This window comes from Diceros bicornis, chromosome 33 (genome assembly GCF_020826845.1).
Source record: "Diceros bicornis minor isolate mBicDic1 chromosome 33, mDicBic1.mat.cur, whole genome shotgun sequence".
In the NCBI taxonomy this organism is placed as follows: Eukaryota; Metazoa; Chordata; class Mammalia; order Perissodactyla; family Rhinocerotidae; genus Diceros; species Diceros bicornis.
The window spans coordinates 7907212-7928874 of NC_080772.1; the positions used below are offsets into that span (position 1 = coordinate 7907212).

Consider the following 21663-nt stretch of genomic DNA (forward strand, 5'->3'; position numbering starts at 1 on the left):
TCCCAATATAAATTGTAGTGAGAATATATGATTAGGAAGTTACTGGTTCTATGGTGTTTGTTGAGACTTGTTTTGTCGATTTTTATGAATATTCTGTGTGTGCTGAGAAAGAATTTGTATTCTATAATGGCGACTAGGAGGTTCTATGTCGGCCGATTAGCCAGAAGTTAATTTTATTGTTCTAGTACTCATATCCCAGTTTGTTGTCTGCTTGATGCATCAGTTAATAAGTATGTAAAAATCTCCATTTATGATTGTGGATTTGTATATTTACTCTAATAATTGTCGTTTTTTTTTCCCAAAGAATCAGTTTATTATTATTTTTTATTGTGGTAAAATACACATAACATTGTCAAATGACAAAACTAAACAATTTAGTAATGATTTTAATGTCTTTTATTCACAAGAAAACAATCCATGGATTAGGGGAGTCCAGTACCCCACAAGCAGTGGGGCCCTCTTCCTGAGGGATTTTGGCAAGAGTGAGTTTATAGAGCCTTAGAAGAAGCAACCCCCATACAGGGCATGATTGGCTAGGAGGTGGGGGATTTCCTTACAAGGCTAGCAGGTCCTATTTCTAGGTTAAAGTAAACTAGCTAAAGCTGAGTTTGAGGACTGTGACTGGTTCATGTTAAGTTTCCTTGACAGGTATTTCCCATAAGTGCAGGCTGACTTAGGTTTAGATATGTGATGTGGGCTGGGCCACTGGGGTGGCCTCCATTTTGTGGGCCCCAATATACAAATTAACTTGAGCAACATAAAATTTGCCGTTTTAACTAGTTTAAAATGTACAATTCAGTAGTATTTAGTACAATCACAATGTTGTGCAACCATCTATCTAATTCCAAAAAGATTTCCAAAAATTTTCATCACCTCTAAAAGAAACCCTGTACCCTTTAAGTAGTCATTCCTGATTCCTCATCCCCCCAACCCCTGGCAATCGCTAATCTGCTTTCTCTCTCTATAGACTTGAATATTCTGATCATTTCATATAAATAGAATCATTCAGTATGCAACTGTGGGAGATCAAGATTTGGCCACCCTGAAATATATCTCTTTACCTTGATTGTTTTCTCTGAGGGACATTTGACCTCCCCCACTAACTGCCTAAAGAATTTGACATGGTGGCTCCTTCCTGGAACAGATCTTCTATCATGATGGCTGTAAAGATAATGTAGGATAGAGGTTACAATAGGAAAGGCACCAAGCCTCTTTTATCAAAAACTCTTGTCTCTCCCTGACCACATTATCTACAGATGACCCCGAAAAGAATTGTCCTTCTGCCCTCTGAAGTCCCAGGCCACTACCCACCCCCAACACGATCCTCGCCTTTAGCTGCAATACTTAAGCAAGCAGCTTAGACAGAGGGGCGAGTTGCTCATTTCTGAGTTTCTCCCATGTATACATGTTATTAAACTTGGTATTATTTTCTCCTGCTAACTTGTCTTGTTAATTATTTGGCCAGCCATACGAACCTTAAAGAAAAGGGCAGAGGGAGATTCTCTCTCTTCCCCCGACAGTTTTGGCGTAGTCGCCAGGAGCCACACTGGCTGGCAAGTTGCCTTCTCTGGCTGGAAGACCTGCGTTCTCCCTGGACTACTGCAGATGATGAGATACGGGAACGCCTGACAAAAACCGGCAAAAAGGTAAGACTTCTTACCACGTCAGCCTCCCGGAATCTCTATCTGTGGAGTCCGGCGGAAGGAAATGGTGAGAATTTTTTCTCTTTCTAAATTTAGGTTGGCAGGAGAAAATATTTGGGAAACTAGTTTCTTGTGCTTTTAGTGACTCTTGGTTTAAATTTGGTAGAGTACTCTTGGTTTTGATCTTGATCCCTTTTCCTCCCAGAGGTAGTTCTCTTTTGTCTGTGTCTTTTGTCATAAGAAGGAAATACCATAGGGTAGCACGCAGGCATAGGCCCTATAAGCCTGCTGTCCGGGCCGGCCCCACAGACTGGTGAGTTTGCGGGTCTCACCAGACCGGCGCCTACAAACTTTGCTGTGGGTTATTATGCACATGAAGTGAAGGTCATTGCCAAGGGCATCTTGGAAGCCAAAAAGGCCGCAAATTTGGTGGGCATGGGTCGAGCAGTTAAGAGCCATTAGGGCGCTCGCCACTTTCAGAAGACTCCCGTGACTGGATAAGTTGGGTCACGGAACGGGGTAGATGACACAGGTCCCCCGCCAACTACAAGAAAATGTCCGTGCAACGACGAGGTACTCTGTAAAGCACACAGTCCCCAACCCCGCGGCACCTCCCCCCCAGGTATTATTGTGGCTCCAAGAGACCTAAGGCGTGGCTAAAGCTGTCATTGTGCACATAAGAAAAAAAAACCGGATGAGGTTTTTACTTTCTGTCTTGTTCTGTGTCCTGAAAACTTGGCTTTGTGACCAGTGAGAATCTTCTCCTTGGTCTCCACCATACGGAAGGTGCATTTACCGGGGTGCACCTTGGTGGCCAGTCGAGTAGACTGGGGTTCCGAACTGTCTCTTTGTCTGGCTGTGCCAAGCTCTCAGGGGAGTTTGTCATAAAGGGCCCAGTCCATAAGGGCTTTTGTCGTCTTAACCTTTGTTGTTTGTTAGTGCTGGAAAAATCCCATTCCAGTATCGCCTGCCCGGTGTCACAGATTAGCGGGTCTGTGACTGGAGGCGTCCCACACTATTGGGGGAGACCAGAGACACCGTTTTCACTACACCATCCTTACCGCCTGTGCAACAAAGTTCTTTACTTTCTCTGAATATCTTTGGGAGTGAATTCTGTGGATCATGGGGGCTACATCATCTGCGCCCTCACCAGGGATGCCTCTTGCGTCCATGGTAAAGATTTATTCTAAGCGTGGAAAGTTACCTCCGGGCCTTTCCTTAAAAAGGCTTATTGGTTCGAGTCACTATTAGAATAAATATACAAATGAAGATCCTACTTGTCAATGGCCAGAGGACGGATCCTTTGAATTGGAAAAACTTCTAAATTGGGGGAAAAAAAAATGTTTTGAGAGCTCTCATATAATTGCTTAATTGGTACCTAAGAATTAAGGCCAGAAAAAGGAAGGGAAAAATTTGACTAACCTTAAGACCTTGACTCAGGTTACAATTGAATTGAGAACATGTAAAAGTGTAAGTGTTGATAAGATTATAAAGGTTGGAATGTTTGAGCTAATTTTATATAAAGCGGTTACATCAACTTTGCCTGAGTATGTTTTAAAATGTCTGACTGGGAATGCTTCCCTTGTCCAAAATTAGAAGACCAAGACCTATTGATAAAAGTCTTAATGATAACTATGTTTAAAGGTATAAGAAGTGATGAAATTTACATGAAATTTTGTAGGAAAAAACTGATGTTATTTCTATTACAGAACTGGTTAACAAAAATAGTAATTTAAATGATGGCTAATTTTATCTAATGTCTTATGAAGTCTTATAGGCAATCTAAATAATTATTGGGAATAAGTAACTAAATAGTTGTAAAAAAAGATAAATGTTGGATGAACTTTAAACAATAATTATGTGTTATGGTGGTTACAGCTTCCAAACTCTTTTTGGTGACTTAAAACTTTAGAGTTTTGCTAAATTTTATGATAAAAATTCTGAGTAGATCATTTCCAAATAAGATAAGATATTAGACATTAATTGCTAAACTTACGTTTGTCTACTTTTGGCTTTTCATTACAGGAAAACTAAAAGGTGTTTTGGGTCTATTGGTAAACATGTGTTTTATTAAAAGATTGTACTATAAAGTAACATGTTTCCAGAAATGATGAAGTAAGTGTTCATAAATTTTCCAAGCCACAAGATACTAATGTAAAAGAAGTTTATAATTGTTTACTTAGTTTTTACTTACAAATTAAGGTTTCTAAAGGTTAAAATTTCTAATTAGTATGTGTGATTGAAGTTACTAAAAAATTAAGAAAAATATGTCTGTGTACAAGAAAAGTAAGATGTATAAAAGTACAAAGAATGGAAATATTTTGTTTGGTTGATTAAGAAAGATAAATTTGTCCTCAAGTACTAGGAGGGAAAAGAAAGACATGGGACAAATTCTGAATGTAAAAAGAAAGCTATAGAAGGTTTGTGGAAGAGGAATTCGGGAAAAGGAGTTTTTGCATGGTCAAGTTGGCTAAGATTAAAATGAATTTAATGAAGTAAATGAGTTGTAATAGCAGAAGTAAGCTGGTGCAAAATTATAATTTGGTCTTATTTCTCTTAAAAGGATAATCTTGAACTTGATAAAGAGGTTATAAAAGATTTTTCTTTACCTTTGGGTCAGTCTACCGAAAAGAAAAAAAAAAAAAAAAACTGTTAATTTCCTGTGTTCAAAAGACTGAAATCTCTCTATTAAGGCTTTTTGGACTGTTAACGCTCTGTTTGCTTTGACTTTTTATATTTTTGACAAGCTCCCCAAAATTCATATCTTAAATAAAGTCTTTTTTTTTACTTTTTTTCTTTGAGAATTTTCAAACGGCCCTGGAACTTCTCAAAGAAATTTGCTCTCTTCCTATAAGGAGAAAGATACTAAACTTATTAGGCTGATTCAGTATGTTAAACTACATAGGAAACATTGTCAGACAAGTGATGAAAAGCCTGCTTAGGTGGTATTATGTGGGTAAATGTTATTCATATAGGTGTTTTAAAATTGTATAACATTACTGAAATTCTGATCTGTCCTGGTTATCAGTCATAATTCTGGTTATTATTTTAAAATGTTATATGTCACAAAATTAACCAAATTTCTCTGTCAATTGCCATTTTGAGGTCTTGTTGTTTACAGACTTATTTCTTTGCTCTAATGCTTTTGCAAAATGTTTCAACTTCAGAAAAATTCATGGAAAGGACTCTGACAGTTACACTGGAGTACAGGTTTCTGACAAACTTTCTGATCATAAATCTGAACTTGGTAAGAAATTACAGAAATCCGATGGAGAGACTGATAACTTCATGAAGCTGCTAACAAAAAATTGGGATCAAGAATGGATTACACAGGACTGAATAAACTGATAACGATGATTATAATTTTTATGATTTTTCGTTTGAAGTATTGCTGAACTTTTAATGTTTTGTTTTTTTTCAGATTTAAGGAAAACTTTTTCTCTTTTCTCCTGAGCTAGCTATGACTTATAGCAATTTGGTAAATGATACTTTTGTAAGTAAAATTGAAATATTTATCTTTTTCTTTCTACCTGATCCCTCGAATTTGGAAACTCTTAGTGAGTATTGTTGTTTTCATGGCAATATAGTTATTTGCATAAGTTCAATAAGAATCTGTTCTCCTTATAACAGGACACAATTGGAAACACTGGTTATATTACCAAGGTTGTGACTGGAACATCATATTTGCGATATAACCATACATACAGCTTTTGAGGAATGAAGATTGGACTTTATGGAATAAAGCCACGTGGAAGTATTGGCCTGGTACCTTATGTTCCAAGCAGCACTTACCAGGATAAATAAAGAATGTCACTTATCTGGCAGGTACAAGGAACCTCGAAATATTTTGGGGGAACCTCAGAAGAGAGGAATTCACCCAAATCTGTAGGTATTGCAGGCAAAGTCTGATGACAAAATCCTTGGCTTGGCTTTCCTGGCCTCAAGAGGCCTTTGAAGTTCAATCTGAGATTCCTTATAAAAAGTTTCAGCAAAGCAGATTTAAAAGAGCTTATATGATTAATTGCTATTCTTGCTGTACTTATGTAAATAATTGTGCCAACTCTATTGGAACTAGACTTATTTTGCAAACTAGTTAGTTTTAATTGGCTATCTTAATAAAAATGAGGGTGATTTTAAAGAGAAAAATTATATTTCAGTAAAAACAATAGTATAAATTTGCGGATATTAGATCCTAGTTTTGTTAATTGTCTTTTGAGGTTTTTGTTTTATATCTGTTGACGGGACTGGATCCTGATTTCTTCTAGTCTCCTGAAATATCTGGCTACAGATGTCCAAACTAACGTTTCTGGTTTTTTCCATCATTTTCATTTGAAATCACTGAAAACTGAACCTGCCCCTTTTTCCTGAAGCCTTACAAACTGAAGCTGATGGACTTGATATAAACTTAAGAGATGACCTGACGAGACCATCAGAGACATTTTAAACTGCAAAAGATACTTGACCCTGACATCTAAAAATCATCTTAACTGGCTGTCCTCTGACCTCAGAAACTGGTTTACAATTTGCTCCAACCATTAACCTTGTTTTTCTTTTGTTTACATAGAAATGCTTCTATTAAATACTTGATTGCTTGCTTCCACAATATAGGCATAACCTTGAGAGCCCACCTGCATCACCACCTTCCAAAAGGAACTGAATTGAACTGATCTATTATCAGGACTAAGAAATGTGTTCAGTGAGATGAAACAATCTACCAACTCAGCTTCTGGACTATGAAACTTCTTTAAGTTTCAAAAGGACTGTGAAACTTTTAGTTTCAAAGGCAGGACTGTGGGAGATCAAGATTTGGCCACCCTGAAATATATCTCTTTACCTTGATTGTTTTCTCTGAGGGACATTTGACCTCCCCCACTAACTGCCTAAAGAATTTGACATGGTGGCTCCTTCCTGGAACAGATCTTCTATCATAATGGCTGTAAAGATAATGTAGGATAGAGGTTACAATAGGAAATGCACCAAGCCTCTTTTGTCAAAAACTCTTGTCTCTCCCTGACCACATTATCTACAGATGACCCTGAAAAGAATTGTCCTCCTGCCCTCTGAAGTCCCAGGCCACTACCCACCCCCAACACGATCCTCGCCTTTAGCTGCAATACTTAAGCAAGCAGCTTAGACAGAGGGGCGAGTTGCTCATTTCTGAGTTTCTCCCATGTATACATGTTATTAAACTTGGTATTATTTTCTCCTGCTAACCTGTCTTATTAATTATTTGGCCAGCCATACGAACCTTAAAGAAAAGGGCAGAGGGAGATTCTCTCTCTTCCCCCGACACAACCTTTTGTGACGGGCTTCTTTCACTTAGCATAATGTTTTCAAGGTTTATGTATGTTGTAGCATGTATCAGTATTTCATTCTATTTTATGGCTGAATAATATTGCATTGTATGGATATACCACATTTTATTCATTCATCAGTTGATGGACGGACACGTGGATTGCTTCCACTTACCTTTCACTATTCTACCTTTTCCCTCTTGTGAATAGTGCTGCTATGAATATTTCTGTACAAAGTTTTGTGTGAACACCCATTTTCAATTTTTTTCATTATGTACCTAGGAGTGGGTTGCTAGGTCATATGGCAATTATTTAATTTTGAAGAACTGCCAATCTGTTTTCCACAGCAGCTGTACCATTTTACATTCCCACCAGAAATATACTAGGGTTCCCATTTCTCCACATCCTTGCCAACACTTGTTTTTACCCATACATTTATTCTAACCATCCTAGTGACTGTGAAATGGTATCTCGTTGTGGTTTTAATTGCATTTCCCTAGTGACTAATTGTGTCAATCATATTTTTTTTTAATTTTATTTATTTTATTTTTCACCCCCAAAGCCCCAGTAGATAGTTGTATGTCATAGCTGCCCATCCTTATAGTTGGTGTCAAGCATATTTTAATGTGCTTGTTGCCCATTTGTACATCTGGAGAAATGTCTATTCAGTTCCTTTGCCCAATCTTTAACCTGGTTGTCTTTTTGTTGTTGAAGTTTAAGAGTTTTTTGTATGTTCTGGATACTAACTCTTATCAGATATGATTTGCAAATGTTCTTTCTTATTCTGTGGTTTGTCTTTGATGTGCAACCCTATTTAATTTTATCCAAGTCCAGTTTATCTGTTTTCTTTTGTTGCTTGTAATTTAGGTGTCGTATCTAAGAAACCATTGCCAAATCCAAGGTTGTGAAGATTTACCTTTGCCATTTTAACAAAATTAAGTCTTCCAATTCATAAAAATGGAATGTCCTTCCATTTATTTAGATATACTTTAATTTCTTTCCACAGTATTTTGTAGTTTTCAGTATACAAATCTTTTACCTCCTTGGTTAAATTTATTCCTAGGTATTTTATTTTTTTGAATACTATTGAAAATGGATTTGTTTTCTTAATTTCCTATTCAAATTGTTCATTGCTAGTGTTTACAAATACAATTTATCCTTGTATTTGATCTGTATCCCACAAAATTTGCTGAGTTGATTAGCTCTAATTTTTTTCTTGATTCTTTAGGATTTTCCACATAATAAGATCATTTTTTCAGAGAAAGTATTTTGTTTCTTTCTTTCCAATTTGAATACCTTTTTTTTTTTTCCTGCTTAATTGCTCTGGCTAGAACTTCTAATACAATGTTGAATAGAATAGTGAAAGCAGGAATCATTCTCTTGTTCTTGATATTAGAGGGAAAGCTTTCAGTCTTTCACCATTGAGTATGATGTTAGCTGTGGGGTTTTTACAGATGCCTTTTATCATGTGGAGGAAGTTTCCTTCTATTCCTAGTTTATCAGCATTTTTATCATCAACAGTTGTTGGATTTTGTCAAGTGCTTTTTCTGTGTCAGTTGAGATGATCATGTCACATTTTTTCTTCATTCTGTTAATATGGTGGATTATATTGATTGATTTCCATATGTTGAACCACTCTTGCATTCCTGATATAAATCCACTTGGTCATAGTATATAATCGTTTTAATATGATCCTGGATATGATTTCCTAGTATTTTGTTTAAGATTTTTGTATCTATGCTAATAAAGAATATTGGTCTATAGTTGTCTTTGAGTGGCTTTGATATCTGGGTAATACTAGCCTCATAGAAGGCATCAGGAAATGTGACATCCTCTTCTATTTTTTTTTTATAATTTTATTTATTTATTTTTCCCCCCAAAGCCCCGGGAGATAGTTGTATGTCATAGCTGCATATCTTTCTAGTTGCTGTATGTGGGACGCGGCCTCAGCATGGCTGGAGAAGCAGTGCGTCGGTGCGCACCCGGGATCTGAACCCGGGCCGCCAGTAGCGGAGTGCGTGCACTTAACTGCTAAGCCATGGGGCCGGCCCCACCTCTTCTATTTTTAAAGAGTTGAGAAGGATTAGTGTTAATTCTTTAAATGTTTGGTAGAATTCACCAGTGAAGCCATCTGGTCTTGGGCTTTTCTTTGTTGGGAGGTTTTGGTTACTCATTCAATCCAATCTCTTATAGGTCTGTCCAGATTTTCTATTTCTTCTCAAGTCAGTTTTAGCAGTTTGTATGTTTCTAGGAATTTGTTCATTTCACCTAGATTATCTAATTTTTTGATACACAATTTTTCATAATATTCTCTTATAGTTATTTTTATTTCTGTAAGGTTGGTAGTAATCCCGCCACTTCAATTTCTCATTTTAGTAATTTGACACTTCTTTTTTTTCTTAGTCAGTGTAGCTAAAGTTTTGTCAATTTTTTTGTTCTTCTCAAAGAACCAACTTCTGACATAGTCAGTTCTATTGGTTTTCTAATTTTGAATTTCATTTACATCTAATCTAATCTTACTATTTCCTTCTGATAGCTTTGAATTTAGTTTGCTTGTCTTTATTCAATTCCTTAAAATATGAAGTTACATTTTTAATGTAAGATATTTCTTCTTTTTTAATGTAGGTATTTACTGCTGCAAATTACCTTCTGACCACTGTAGTCACTGCATTCCATAGTTTTGCAATGTTGTGTTTTTGTTTTCATTTGTCTCAAAATATTTTCTAAGTTCTCTTGTGATTCATTTTTGACCCTTTTATTGTATGAGAGTGTGTTATTTAATATCCATACATTTGTGAATTTTCCTTTTTTTTCCTGTTATTTATACCTAGCTTTATTCCATTGTGGTTGGAAAGATACTTCATATGATTTCAATCTTTTAAAATTTATTGAGACTTATTTTGCCCAACATGTGGTTATCCTGGAGAATGTTCCATGTGTACTTGGGAAGAAAGTTATTCTTTTGTTGTTCGGTAAAGTGTACTGTATATGTCTGTTAGGTCTAGTTGGTTTATAGTGTTGTTCAAGTCCTCTTTTTCCTATTAATCTTCTGGCTAGTTGTTCTATCCATTATTGAAAGTGGTGTATATTGAAGTCTCCAATTATTATTGTAGAACTGTCCATTTCTACCTTAAAATTGTGTCAGTTTTTGCTTCATATATATTGGGGCTCTGTTGTAAGGTGCATATATGTTTATGATTGCTATATCTTCTTGATGGATTGACCATTTTATCAATATATAATATCCTTTTTCTTTTGTAGCAATTTTTGACTTGAAATCTATTTTGTCTTATACTGCAATAGCCACTCAGCTCTCTTTCAGTTACTATTTGCATGAAACGTCTTTTTCCATCCTTTTGCTTTCAACCTATTTATGTCTTTGGATCTAAAGTGAGTCTCTGATAGACATCATATAGTTGTATCTCTTTTTTTAAAATCCATTCTACCTGTCTCTGCCTTTTAATTGAATAGTTTAATCTATTTAATTTAAGGTAATTACTGATAAGGACTTACTTTGCCATTTTGCTGCTTGTTTTCTATGTCTTACACTTTTTTTGTTCCTCAATTCCTCCATTACTGCCTTCTTTTGTGATTGATTTTTTGTAGTATAATATTTTTACTCCATTCTCATTTCCTTTTCTGCATATTTTTAAGTTATTTTCTTTACAAAATGTGTGCCCAGTGATATAGATTTATAACTAATTTAATATGCATTTGTCTTTTAAATCATGTAGGGAAAAAAAAGGAGTCACAAGCCAAAAATACAATAATACTGGTGTTTATATTTGTATAATATGTAAGTACCTTTAAGTGTTCTTTATTTCTTCAAGTGACTTTATGGCTTCAAGTGACTGTCTAGTCTCCTTTCATTTCAGCCTGAAGCATTTCTAATACGGCAGGTCTACTAGCATTGAATTCCTTTAGCTTTTGTTTATCTTTGAATGTCTTAATTTCTCCATTTTTGAAGTATAGTTTTGCCAGACATAGAATTGTTTGACATTTTTTTTTCTTTCAACATATTAAATATAACAGTCAACTGCTTATTGGCCTCCATAATTTCTGCTGAGAAATCAGCTGTTAATTTTATGGAGGAAACTTGGACATGATGAGTTGCTTCACTCTTGCTGCTTTCCAGATTCTCTCTTTGTCTTTTGACAGTTTGATTTCAATTGGCTCAGTGTGGATATCTTTGAGTTTATTCTACTTTGAGTTCATTAAGCTTCTTGGATGTGTAGATTCATATCTTTCACCAAATTTTGGGGGGGGTTGCCATTATTTCTTCAATATTTGTTTCTGCCCTTCTCTTTTCTCCTTCTAGGACTCCCATGATGTGTATATTGGTATACTTGATGGTTTTCCACCAATTTCTTAGGCTCTGTTCATTTTTCTTCATTCCTTCTTTTTTATTTCTGCTCCTCAGACTGGATAATTTCAGTTGTCCTATCTTCAAGTCTGCTGATTCTTCTGCCTGCTCCACTCTGCTGTAGATTCCCTCTAGTGAATTTTTGTTTCAATTATTGTTCTTTCAGCTCCAGATATCTATTTCATACCTTTTATAATTTTTATCTATTTATCAATATTCTCTATTGATATTTAGATATTATTCTCCTGGTTTCTTTTAATTTTTTGCCCATGGTTTACTTTAGTTCTTTGATCATATTTAAGAGGGTTGATTTCAGGTCTTTATCTAGTCAGTTCAGTGTCTGAGCTTCTTCAGCAACAGTTTATCTTCATTTCTTTTATATCCTGTTAATAGGCTAGAGTTCCTTGTTTCTTTACCTGCTTTTTATTTATTTTTTGTTAAAAACCAGGCATTTTGAAAATTATAATATAGTAACTCTGGAAATCAGAGTTGTTGCTGTTTCTTGAGGGTTATAGTGTTTTTTCTTTTTAAGTTTGTTTTTGTTTAGTGAATTTTCTAAACTCTTTTTGGTAAAGACTATATTCATTGTCATGTGTGGTCACTAAGTCTGTTTTTTTAGTTTAGTGTCCAGCTAGTAATTTGAGAGAGATTTCCTTTAAATGCCTGGAGACAAAGAAACAATAACAAAAACAAAAAAACTCTCAGTCTTTGCAGCTGGGCTCTGTGTGTGTTGGGGCATGCCTTGAACATTCAACTGGGAAGCTTGGAAGCCTGCCTTTACTTTCACATCTTGCTTGCCTGGAGCTTCAAGATCAGCCAGAGGTGAGAGTTAAGAGCCTTCTCAGGTCTTTTTGAGCATGAACCCTGCCCTGTACATGCACATGGCCTTCTAAATTTCCAGGAATATGTGGAAGCTTTTCAAAGACTTTATTCCCCAGAGCATCTCACTCCCCTGCCTTTCTTCTCAGGCTTTTCAGTGTTTCTGTTATTTGCCCCAACTTATATCCTTTGCCTCAGGTGGCAGTGGCAGGGTTCATTTGCCTTTAAATATTTTTGAGCAACATCCTGCATGTAGGTACTTCTCCAACCTGAGAGTTCTAAATTAGTTCTAAGTTCTAGAATAAAGGCACACCCTTTATGTTAGTCCTTCAAGGAGCCACCTAAGAAACAACCACAATTCTTTGAAAACAAGATCTGCTTTGCTCTCTCCAATACAGTCATACATTGCTTAACGATGGGGATACATTTTGAGAAATGTGTTATTATGCAATTTCATCATTGCATGAACATCATATAGTGTACTTACACAAACCTAGATGGTATAGGCTAGCACAAACCTAGGCTATATAGTACCAATCTTATGGGACCACTCAGTATATATGGTCCGTTGTTGACTGAAACGTTGTTATATGGTGCGTGACTGTATCTGGAGTCTACACTGAGAATGTGGATTGCCATCTTCAAGACCATCACCATGCCTAGGAGGGGGGAGTTAAGCAAGAGTAAGTTAAAATGGCACAAAGCTTTCCTACTGGGTTGTCATTTTTTTTCTTGATTAAGCATTCACTTGGTTGCTGTAAACCTTTGACTATTTTCCAGAGTTCCATAAAGCTGATTCTGATAGTTTTTGCCAGTTTTTTGATGTTTCTGTGGAGGAACAGGCCCTTGGAATTCCCTACTCCACCTCTTTCACTCATGTCACTGTCATTTGTGTTTTACATATTTTGAGACTATATTGAGTACATATGTGTTTAAGACTAGCATATCTTCCTGGAGAATCACCACTCTTATCATGATGTAGTGATCATTTTTATCGCTAATAATACCCTTTGCATTAAAGTCTATTTTTAAAAACAGCTTTATTTAGAAATAATTAACCCACATACGATTCACCCAATTTAAAGTGTAAAATTCCATAGTTTTGTACAGTGACAGAGTTGTACAACCATCAGTCTTATTTTAGAACATTTTCATTCCCTCTAAAAGGATTCCCAGACCCATTAGCAGTCACACCCCATTACTACCACCACTACTCTCTCAGCCCTAGGCAATCTACTTCCTCTATAGATTTGTCTATTCTGGTCTTTCATATAAAAGTAATTATACAGTATGAAGTCATTTGTAACTGGCTTCTTTAGCATAATGTTTACAAGATTCACCCATGTTGTAATATTGCTTTTTGTAGCTGACTACTATTCTATTGTATGGATATACCACATTTTATTTATCCATTCATCAGTTATGGACATTTGGGTTCTTTCCTCATTTTGACTATTATGAATAATGCTGCTATGAACATTTGTGTACAAATTTTTGTGTGGATGTGTGTTCACTGCCTTAAAGTTTATTTTACCTGATACTAATACAGGATAAGCCATATTACTTTTTAGGATATTACTTTTGGTTGTTATTTAATTTTTTTTCTTTTAGGGATTATACTTTTGCTGTTTTATTTAGAAAGACTTCAAGCCCTCGATCTTAAATTTTTTCTCCTATAAGTTTTATAGTTTTCTATTTGACATTTAAACCTATGATCCATCTTCAGTTAATGTCTGTATAAATATGAGGTTTAGGTTGAGGTTCATTTTTTTTGGCCTATGGATATCCAATTGCTCCAGCACCATCTGCTGAAAGACAATCATTCCTCCATTGAGTTACTTTTGTACCTTTGTCAAAAATCACTTGCTCGCACTTGTGTAGGGCTATGTCTGCTTTATTTTGTTCAATTCATCTATGTGTCTCTCTGCCAATACCACATAGTTTGGATTTCCGTCACTGTATAAGTCTTGAAATTCAATGGATCTCTTTCTTTCTTTTCAATATTGTTTAAACTATTTTAGTTCCTTTGCCTTTCCATATAAATTTTAGAATAGTCTTGGGTATTGCTACAACAATCTAGCTGGGACTCTAATAGGAATTGCATTAAACTTTCTATCGATTTGAGGAGGATTAACATCTTTAGTACATTGAGTCCTCCAATCTATGAACACAGATCTTCTTTGATGTCTTTCATCAGCATTTTGTAGTTTTCAACCTCCAAATCCTGTACATGATTTGTTAGATTTACACTTAAGTATTCTTTTCTTTTGAGTGATTGTAAATAGTATTTATTTTTAATTTTGATTTTCATGTGTTCATTGCTAGTATATAAAATACAGTTGATTTTTGCACGTACTTTATCCAGTGTTTCAGCTCCCAAAACAGCATTATTATTTTTATAGTTAATGCTTGTTTAGTTACTAAATTTTTACCATCATCTTTGGTCCCCATTCTTTATCTCTCTCCTTTCCTCTGGCTCATTTTTCTTCTTCTGAAAGAACATCTTTTAAAGTTCTGTCAGTATTCTTTTTCTTATAATCATTCTGTTTATTTTAAAAATGGTTTTCTTTTGGGCCAGCCCCAGTGGTCTTGTGGTTAAGTTTGGCGTGCTCCGCTTTGGTGGCCCAGGTTTGGTTCCCAGGCGCAGACCAACACCACTTGTCGGCGGCAGTGACCCACATATAAAATAGAGGAAGACTGGCATAGATGTTAGCTCAGGGTGAATCTTTCTCAGGGAAAAAAAAAAGTTTTCTTTTGCCCTCATTCTTAAGTGAGTTTACCTATGTAGAAAGTTCCAAATTGCCATTTTCTAACTGTGATATTATTCCATTATCTTGTGACCTCTGGTTTTGTTTTTCTCAAGTGTACTGTGTGAGTTTTTTTTTCTTTTTGAGGAAGATTGGCCCTGCGCTAACATCTGTTGCCAGCCTTCCTCTTTGTCTTTTTTTCTCCCCAAAGCCCCAGTATATCAGTTGTGGAGTTGTAGCTCTTCTATGTGGGACACCACCTCAGCATGGCTTGATGAGCAGTGAGTAGGTCCGCACCCAGGATCCCAACCAGCAAACCCTGGGCTGTCAAAGCAGAACGTGCAAACTTAACCACTGTGCCACCAGGCTGGCCCCCATACTGTGTGACAGTTTAAGTAGGCTTTCTCTAGGTGCTATTAAGATCTTTTTCTGTGATGTTCAGTTTTGCTTGTCACCATGAATTGTCTGCCTCTTTAGAGATTTAGTTTATTTATCCTGTTAGTAACTCATTTTGCTTCCTGAATCTGAGGTTTCTTATCTTTCCTGAAGTCTGGAAAAATTTCAGCCGTTCTGTCTTCAAATATTGCTTCTCTTCCATTCTGTTCTCTCCTTCTGCAACTTCCATTAAACTTTATATTGGACCTCTTAATTTTATTTTTCTAGTCTCTTACCCTCCTTTTTGCTTGCTGGGATTTCTTGAGTAAATTCCTCAGAGCTTTCTTTCACACATAATTTCAGACACAATTCTGTTGTGTCTAATATGCAGTTTAACTTATCCATTTGAATATTTTTTTGTAGGTCATAATATAACACAATTCAAAATCTGAAGAATAAAAAGTACAGGGTTTCAGTTTGGGAGCTGATAAAGTTCTGGAAATGGATGATGGTGACGGTTGCAAAACAATGTGAAATGTAATTAATGCCACTGAACTGTACACTTAAAATGGTTAAAGTGGTAACTTTTGTTATATTTTACCACACACAAAAAATCTGAATTATAAAAGTATACCCAGGGCAGGCTTGCTCACCTCCTGTCCTTACCCACCTCATTTCTTCCTCCTTCATGCTCTATCACCACTTCTATTAGATTGTTCAGAATCTTTCTAGCATTTTGCGTTTTTTTAATGCAAATTCTAGCCAAGTCAAATATATGGTCTTACTTCCTCCACCCCTTTCAGTTTTTTTCATCAATAATGTATTCTAAATCCCTTCCAAATTAATACATCCTCATTCCTTTTCTATAGCTGTATAAAATTCCATTGCATAGATGTATGATAGTTTATTCAGCTAGTCCACTTTTATTCCACATTAAGTTGTTTCAAATAGTTTACTGTCATGAATGCTTCTCCATTAAAATTTTTCACTTGAGTGGCTATTTTTCATTCCTAGAAATTTTTTTTCAAATCTGCATTTTCTGATACTGTTACGTTTTCATTTGCTTCTTTTGTCTCTGATTGGTTTAACACTCTAATACTATCTCTTTAAGTTCCTGAGTCTAATGATCCTTTTATCTTTTGTGTCACCTGCCATTCATTTGTGGCAGGTAGAGTGTTCCCTCATGTGGTTTGGACTTTGGGGATGTTGGCCTCACTTTTGACAGGGCTAAATTTATGCAGCCTAGGTTGAGGATGTCACTCTCCATAAAGAATTTGCCTCTTCCAGGTGTCTGAGGGGCAGAGCCAGTCCAAGGAAATTCTTGATGTTACCTTCTAAGCTTATGTATTTCCAGGCCATATAAATAGTATAAATTCAAAATCCAAATATATATGAGGACAAGTTCCTGGTTAAACAATTTCAAGGGAAGAGCTCCCTTCTCTCTCAATCCAGAGCCAAGGCCAAAATAGACAGGCTTCTCTTTCCCTTCCTGGGGAGTCAGATTTGTTTTCTAGTTCACCTTGTGCCAAAAAGTGCAGCCCCTAAAAGCGTCCTGGCTTTATAATGGTGAGTTACTTTCTGAGCCCCATGTGGGTTTTTAGTTTCTTTTTTGGTTCTCTCTGGGCACTGGAGATTGCAATTTCTTATTGTAAGTTGATTTTTACCAGTTTATTCGGCATTTCTAGGTGTTTTGAATAATGCCAAATAAAAGTTTATGTTTAAAAGCATTTAGGGCCGGCCTCGTGGCTTAGCGTTAAGTGCGCGCACTCCACTACTGGCGGCCCGGATTGGGATCCCAGGCACGCACCGACGCACCACTTCTCTGGCCATGCTGAGGCTGCGTCCCACAAACAGCAACTAAAAGGATGTGCAACTATGACATACAGCTATCTACTGGGGCTTTGGGGAAAAAAAAAAAAGGAGGAGGATTGGCAATAGATGTTAGCTCAGAGCCGGTTTCCCTCAGCAAAAAGAGGAGGATTAGCATGGATGTTAGCTCAGGGCTGATCTTCCTCACAATCAACCAATCAATCAATCAATGCGTTTAAATTACCTCACAGGGACATAAAGCAAGATAGTAGACCACAGAATTAGGCATATCGTTTTGAATCCTGACTGACACATAATACCTCTGTAACCATTTTTCTAGATATCAGTTTCCTCTTCTGTAAAATGAAGATAAAGTTGATGTGAGGATTATATGAATAAAAGATATAAAATGTTGGGGCCGGCCCTGTGGCCTAGAAGTTGAATTTGCGCACTCTGCTTCAGCGGCCCAGGTTCCAGTCCTGGGTGCGGACCTACGCCATTCATCAGCCATGCTGTGGCAGCGACCAACATACAAAATAGAGGAAGATTTGCACAGATGTTAGCTCAGGGCCAATCTTCCTCAAGCAAAAAGAGGAAGATTGGCAATAGATGTTAGCTCAGGGCAAACCTCCCTCAGGAAAAAAAAAAAAAGATATAAAATACTTAGTACAGTGACTGCAATAGTGGGCAAATTTCCCAATTATTTATCTATATATAAAACACTGTTGTTATTTGTCAATAGATATTAACAACACCACACTCTGACCACATCTAACTATAAACACAATAGTTTAAAAAGAATGATAAAATAAAAGATTATTATGAAATAAGGTGCTGCTGTGAAGGATAAATCTCAGAAAGAGCTGAAGTGGGAGGCAGTATTTTGGTACAGAATGCTCTCACTATTAGGGCTGTCCAAAAATAGAACAAGCAGCCTCACAAAAAGGTGAGCTGGCCACTTTATTCAAAAGCAGAAACTGAAGGACTGCTGAAGAAACAGAACAGAAAGAGTTCCTTTACTGGGAAAAGTTAGAAGTCAACAGTGCAATAAAAGGAGAAAAAACTATTTGGGTAACTGATTTATGACACTAATTTAACAATCCCATGAATACTACGTAAAAGGAAGAGACAAAGGAAACCCTAAACAAAACTTATTAAATAGGTTAGAAACACTGAAAACCAAATTTAAGAATTTTTTTTTTTAGCTTATTAAAATTGAGTAACAAGAGAAGCTTTTCTCATGCCTGGTTCCATTCCAGGCCAACCACGCCATTGTCAAAATTTCTCTCTGAATGTACATTCTTGTGATTACACTGTCATTTTCCTCCTTTTCGTTAGAGAAAGCCATTCAAAGGCAAAGCCAAATGTTAAAAATAATATTCAAAAAAGCAGTCACAGAAAAGTCAGAATTAAATTTTATTTCACATTGATAGAAACTGTGAAAAAGATTTACATTTTCCCCACATTACAGCACAACATTTCAACGGAATATTTCTTGCCATAAATTAGATCTTGCTGATTTGTATACTGAAACAACAGTTTATATTCTTCAAGGTAAAGCAACATGACTTAATAAATGATTGTTTAAAAATTTTAAATCCAGACATAAACATATGGCTTCATTATTAACATTCTATATAGTCCATTAGTAAATTATTTCCATTATCAATTAGCACCCATTTATAAAGAAGCATTCCTAACATTGTTTTAGTCAGTTGGAATACAGCAGAAAAATTAACAACAGTTCAGAAATATCAAGTGTACATTTTTGCTACATATTAAACTGTGTGGTAACTACACCATATATATTGAGTTCTGACTAACCTTTATTACACATTAATTTTTCATATAATTTTTACCAATAATCTGAAAAATTTTATTTAAAATCAAATAATTGCTACTCATGTTCGCACAAAAATTAATTTAAAAAAATCATCTGACTAAAGTGAAAATTTCAAATAAGTCCACTGGCAGATAAAAATAAAGCAAATTTTTCCAATGGATTGCTCATTTCCTACAGTAGTTGGTTTCAAACCTATGTACAAAATAAGTAAACTAAAACTCCATGCTACAAGGAGAATCATCTTAGAAATTAACAGTTTTTAAGATCAGTCTTAAATATTCCAGAACATACTAGAATATGAGCTAATTATTCTTTCAGTTAATTACAGAAAAATACAACCACAGAATTATTCCTGTTACCTGGACTGAAGATTCTGATAACTAAATAGGTCTAACTTTGGACTAAAGTAGAGTTTAAGAAAGTAGTGTAGGAAGTTTGAAGTGATGTCTGATTTCTTTATATAAGTATAAATACATTTTAAATATCACCGTGTCTGTGATTCAGAATGTCAAATTACAGTATGTATTGACAGCAGATGTCTATGGCAAGGAGGCAATATGTGGTCTGTTATGAAGGATGAAAAAGAAGAAAGAGCACATTTCTTTTCTAGAGAGGAAAAAAATTTAAATAGAAATGATAACAGGGAAAGAAAAGCCTGGTCCCCAATATAAAAGGGTCATTAATTGAAGAGAGCAATATTCTTCTTTATTGATACTTAGAAGCATTATCCCTATTATTAGGAATAATGTAATAACATCTCATTCTGATGTATTACAACCGTTAAGTATATATGAATACATATATAAAAATACAGATACTGCATGGTGACTGAGTAATTTTGGAATAAGTCCATATACTGAGTCACAGCATGCACAAATTGTTTATAGCTTAACTGCTCATTTATACCTGAACAAATTTTCATTAAGCATACTAATAATTTTCATATGATGTAATAAAAATCTGGTTGCAGTATTTTATTATTTTGCTGAATTACATGTGGGAAAAAGAAGCTAGCTGCTTCAGCTACTTTAATACTAGTATATTCTGGATCATATTATACAAATACATGTATAGAAACTTAAAAGATCACAAATTTCCCACGAGTAGATATTATCTAGTCTGTGTCATTGGTGTGTATTTGCAAAACATTTTAACACTGCAAACATTAGAAGTTTCAAGATGGGGCACAGGAAAAGGTTCATACTCTACTACAGTGATGCTGGTGTGTACTTCTACACAAGGCCTCTTAATGACGTCAATCAACTGGAGGTAGGAGTTTATCAATGAATTGCTTGATATCCATCATTTCCTGTTTGGAATAAAGTGACTTAATAAGCAGTTACATAAATCAGAAATTAAATCCCCACTAAAATACCACTAAATAAATCTGTAGTGTGCATAGGTAAGATGAAACCACATTTTTACTACTACAATTAAATAAAAAGTTGTGGCAGAGAAATGAGACTCCAATAGAAATTTCAGAACATTTCCGATGATGATGATTATTGTACATTCAAATGATAGCTCCCATCTATTATCTAGTCCCATGACAATGGTCTACATTTTGCTATACTTGAATGAATAAAACATTGAGGGTGAGGGGATCGGAAAGGGCTTCAGCAGTGACAACACCTACACCGAGAAGTCTCAGTAAGCATACAACTACTGTCAACTAAGCATCAGTGGAAAAGCCTAGCTTTTAACATTCCCTTATTAGAATGAAATGCTAAATCCATAGCATAAAATATTTTGTGCCTTTCATAACCAACCATTTGAAAGAGAACAAATACCTAACATAGGCCTGGAAAGATATGAAAATGAATATACCAAATATTTATTACAGAAGAAACTTTCCTAGAAGACTCCTGCATCTGGCTCACAGTTATCTCACTTCCCTCAAACACATTTCCTCCTATCATCTCTAGTATTTCAAGGCTTAGCCTCACAGACCCACAAATTAGCAATGCAGAGAACCTTCAACTTTATAATTTAGTCACACAGAAAAGCAAGCCACAGCAGGAAAGCGGTCTATTTGACAACACTCTCAAGTCCTGAAAGCTTCCTATGACACCACCTCCTACCGTTCTACCTCTTCTCACTTCTGCTCCTAATCGTCCAGTCCAGCGTCCTCCAATGTGACTGCACAAAAGAATCATCTATGAACTGTTATTTTAAAAACACATCCATACAAACACAGATGCCTGAGTTCACCCCCAAACCCCCAACGTACTGAATCAGAATCACTGAGTTTGGAGTTTGGGCATCTGTATTTATTAATCTCTGGGGTACTTGCGATGCAAAGCCTACTTTGAAAACCACTGCTCTAGAACCTCAGTCTCTCCTGGATACTCAGCCTGCAGCCCATCCCCCTTTCTGGATTCAGTGCTTTATTATGGTTCAACTATGTTCTCAGTAACACCCTAGAACCCTAGGCCTCCTTGTCTTTCTGGAAAAATCATGTTACTACCTGCTTTCTCTGCCCCTAAAGCCAATGATTTAGCCAGGCTGAGTGCTTTCAAAACAATGCAAACTTGGACTGCCTCAATGCTTAGCAATCAGTTTTTATTCTAGGCCTTTTCAAGCCTCCAGACCTATCCAGGCCTCCTTCATTCTTATCAACGACTACATCTCCTACTTTACTGAAAAGATAAAGGGGATCTAATGTGAGCTCTCAAACTACTCTCTTCTCTACCTCCAAATCCTTATTTATACTCATCCACCCTCTTCTATCTTGATTCAGAAGTGTTCTCCTTTTTCAAGGCAAGCACTA

The 21663-nt window shown here is 35.9% G+C and overlaps 1 protein-coding gene across 2 annotated transcripts in view; it reads right to left on the bottom strand.

The window, feature by feature from the left end:
• Positions 1-18453: 18453 nt before the first annotated feature.
• LYPLA1 (lysophospholipase 1) overlaps positions 18454-21663 on the bottom strand; it is a 50417-nt gene continuing 47207 nt past the window's right edge. For both annotated transcript variants that reach the window (XM_058528713.1, XM_058528712.1), the window contains one exon: positions 18454-20202. In XM_058528713.1, the coding sequence (XP_058384696.1) occupies positions 20149-20202 (54 nt within the window). In that variant the 3' untranslated portion in view covers positions 18454-20148. The remainder of the gene's footprint in view (positions 20203-21663) is intronic.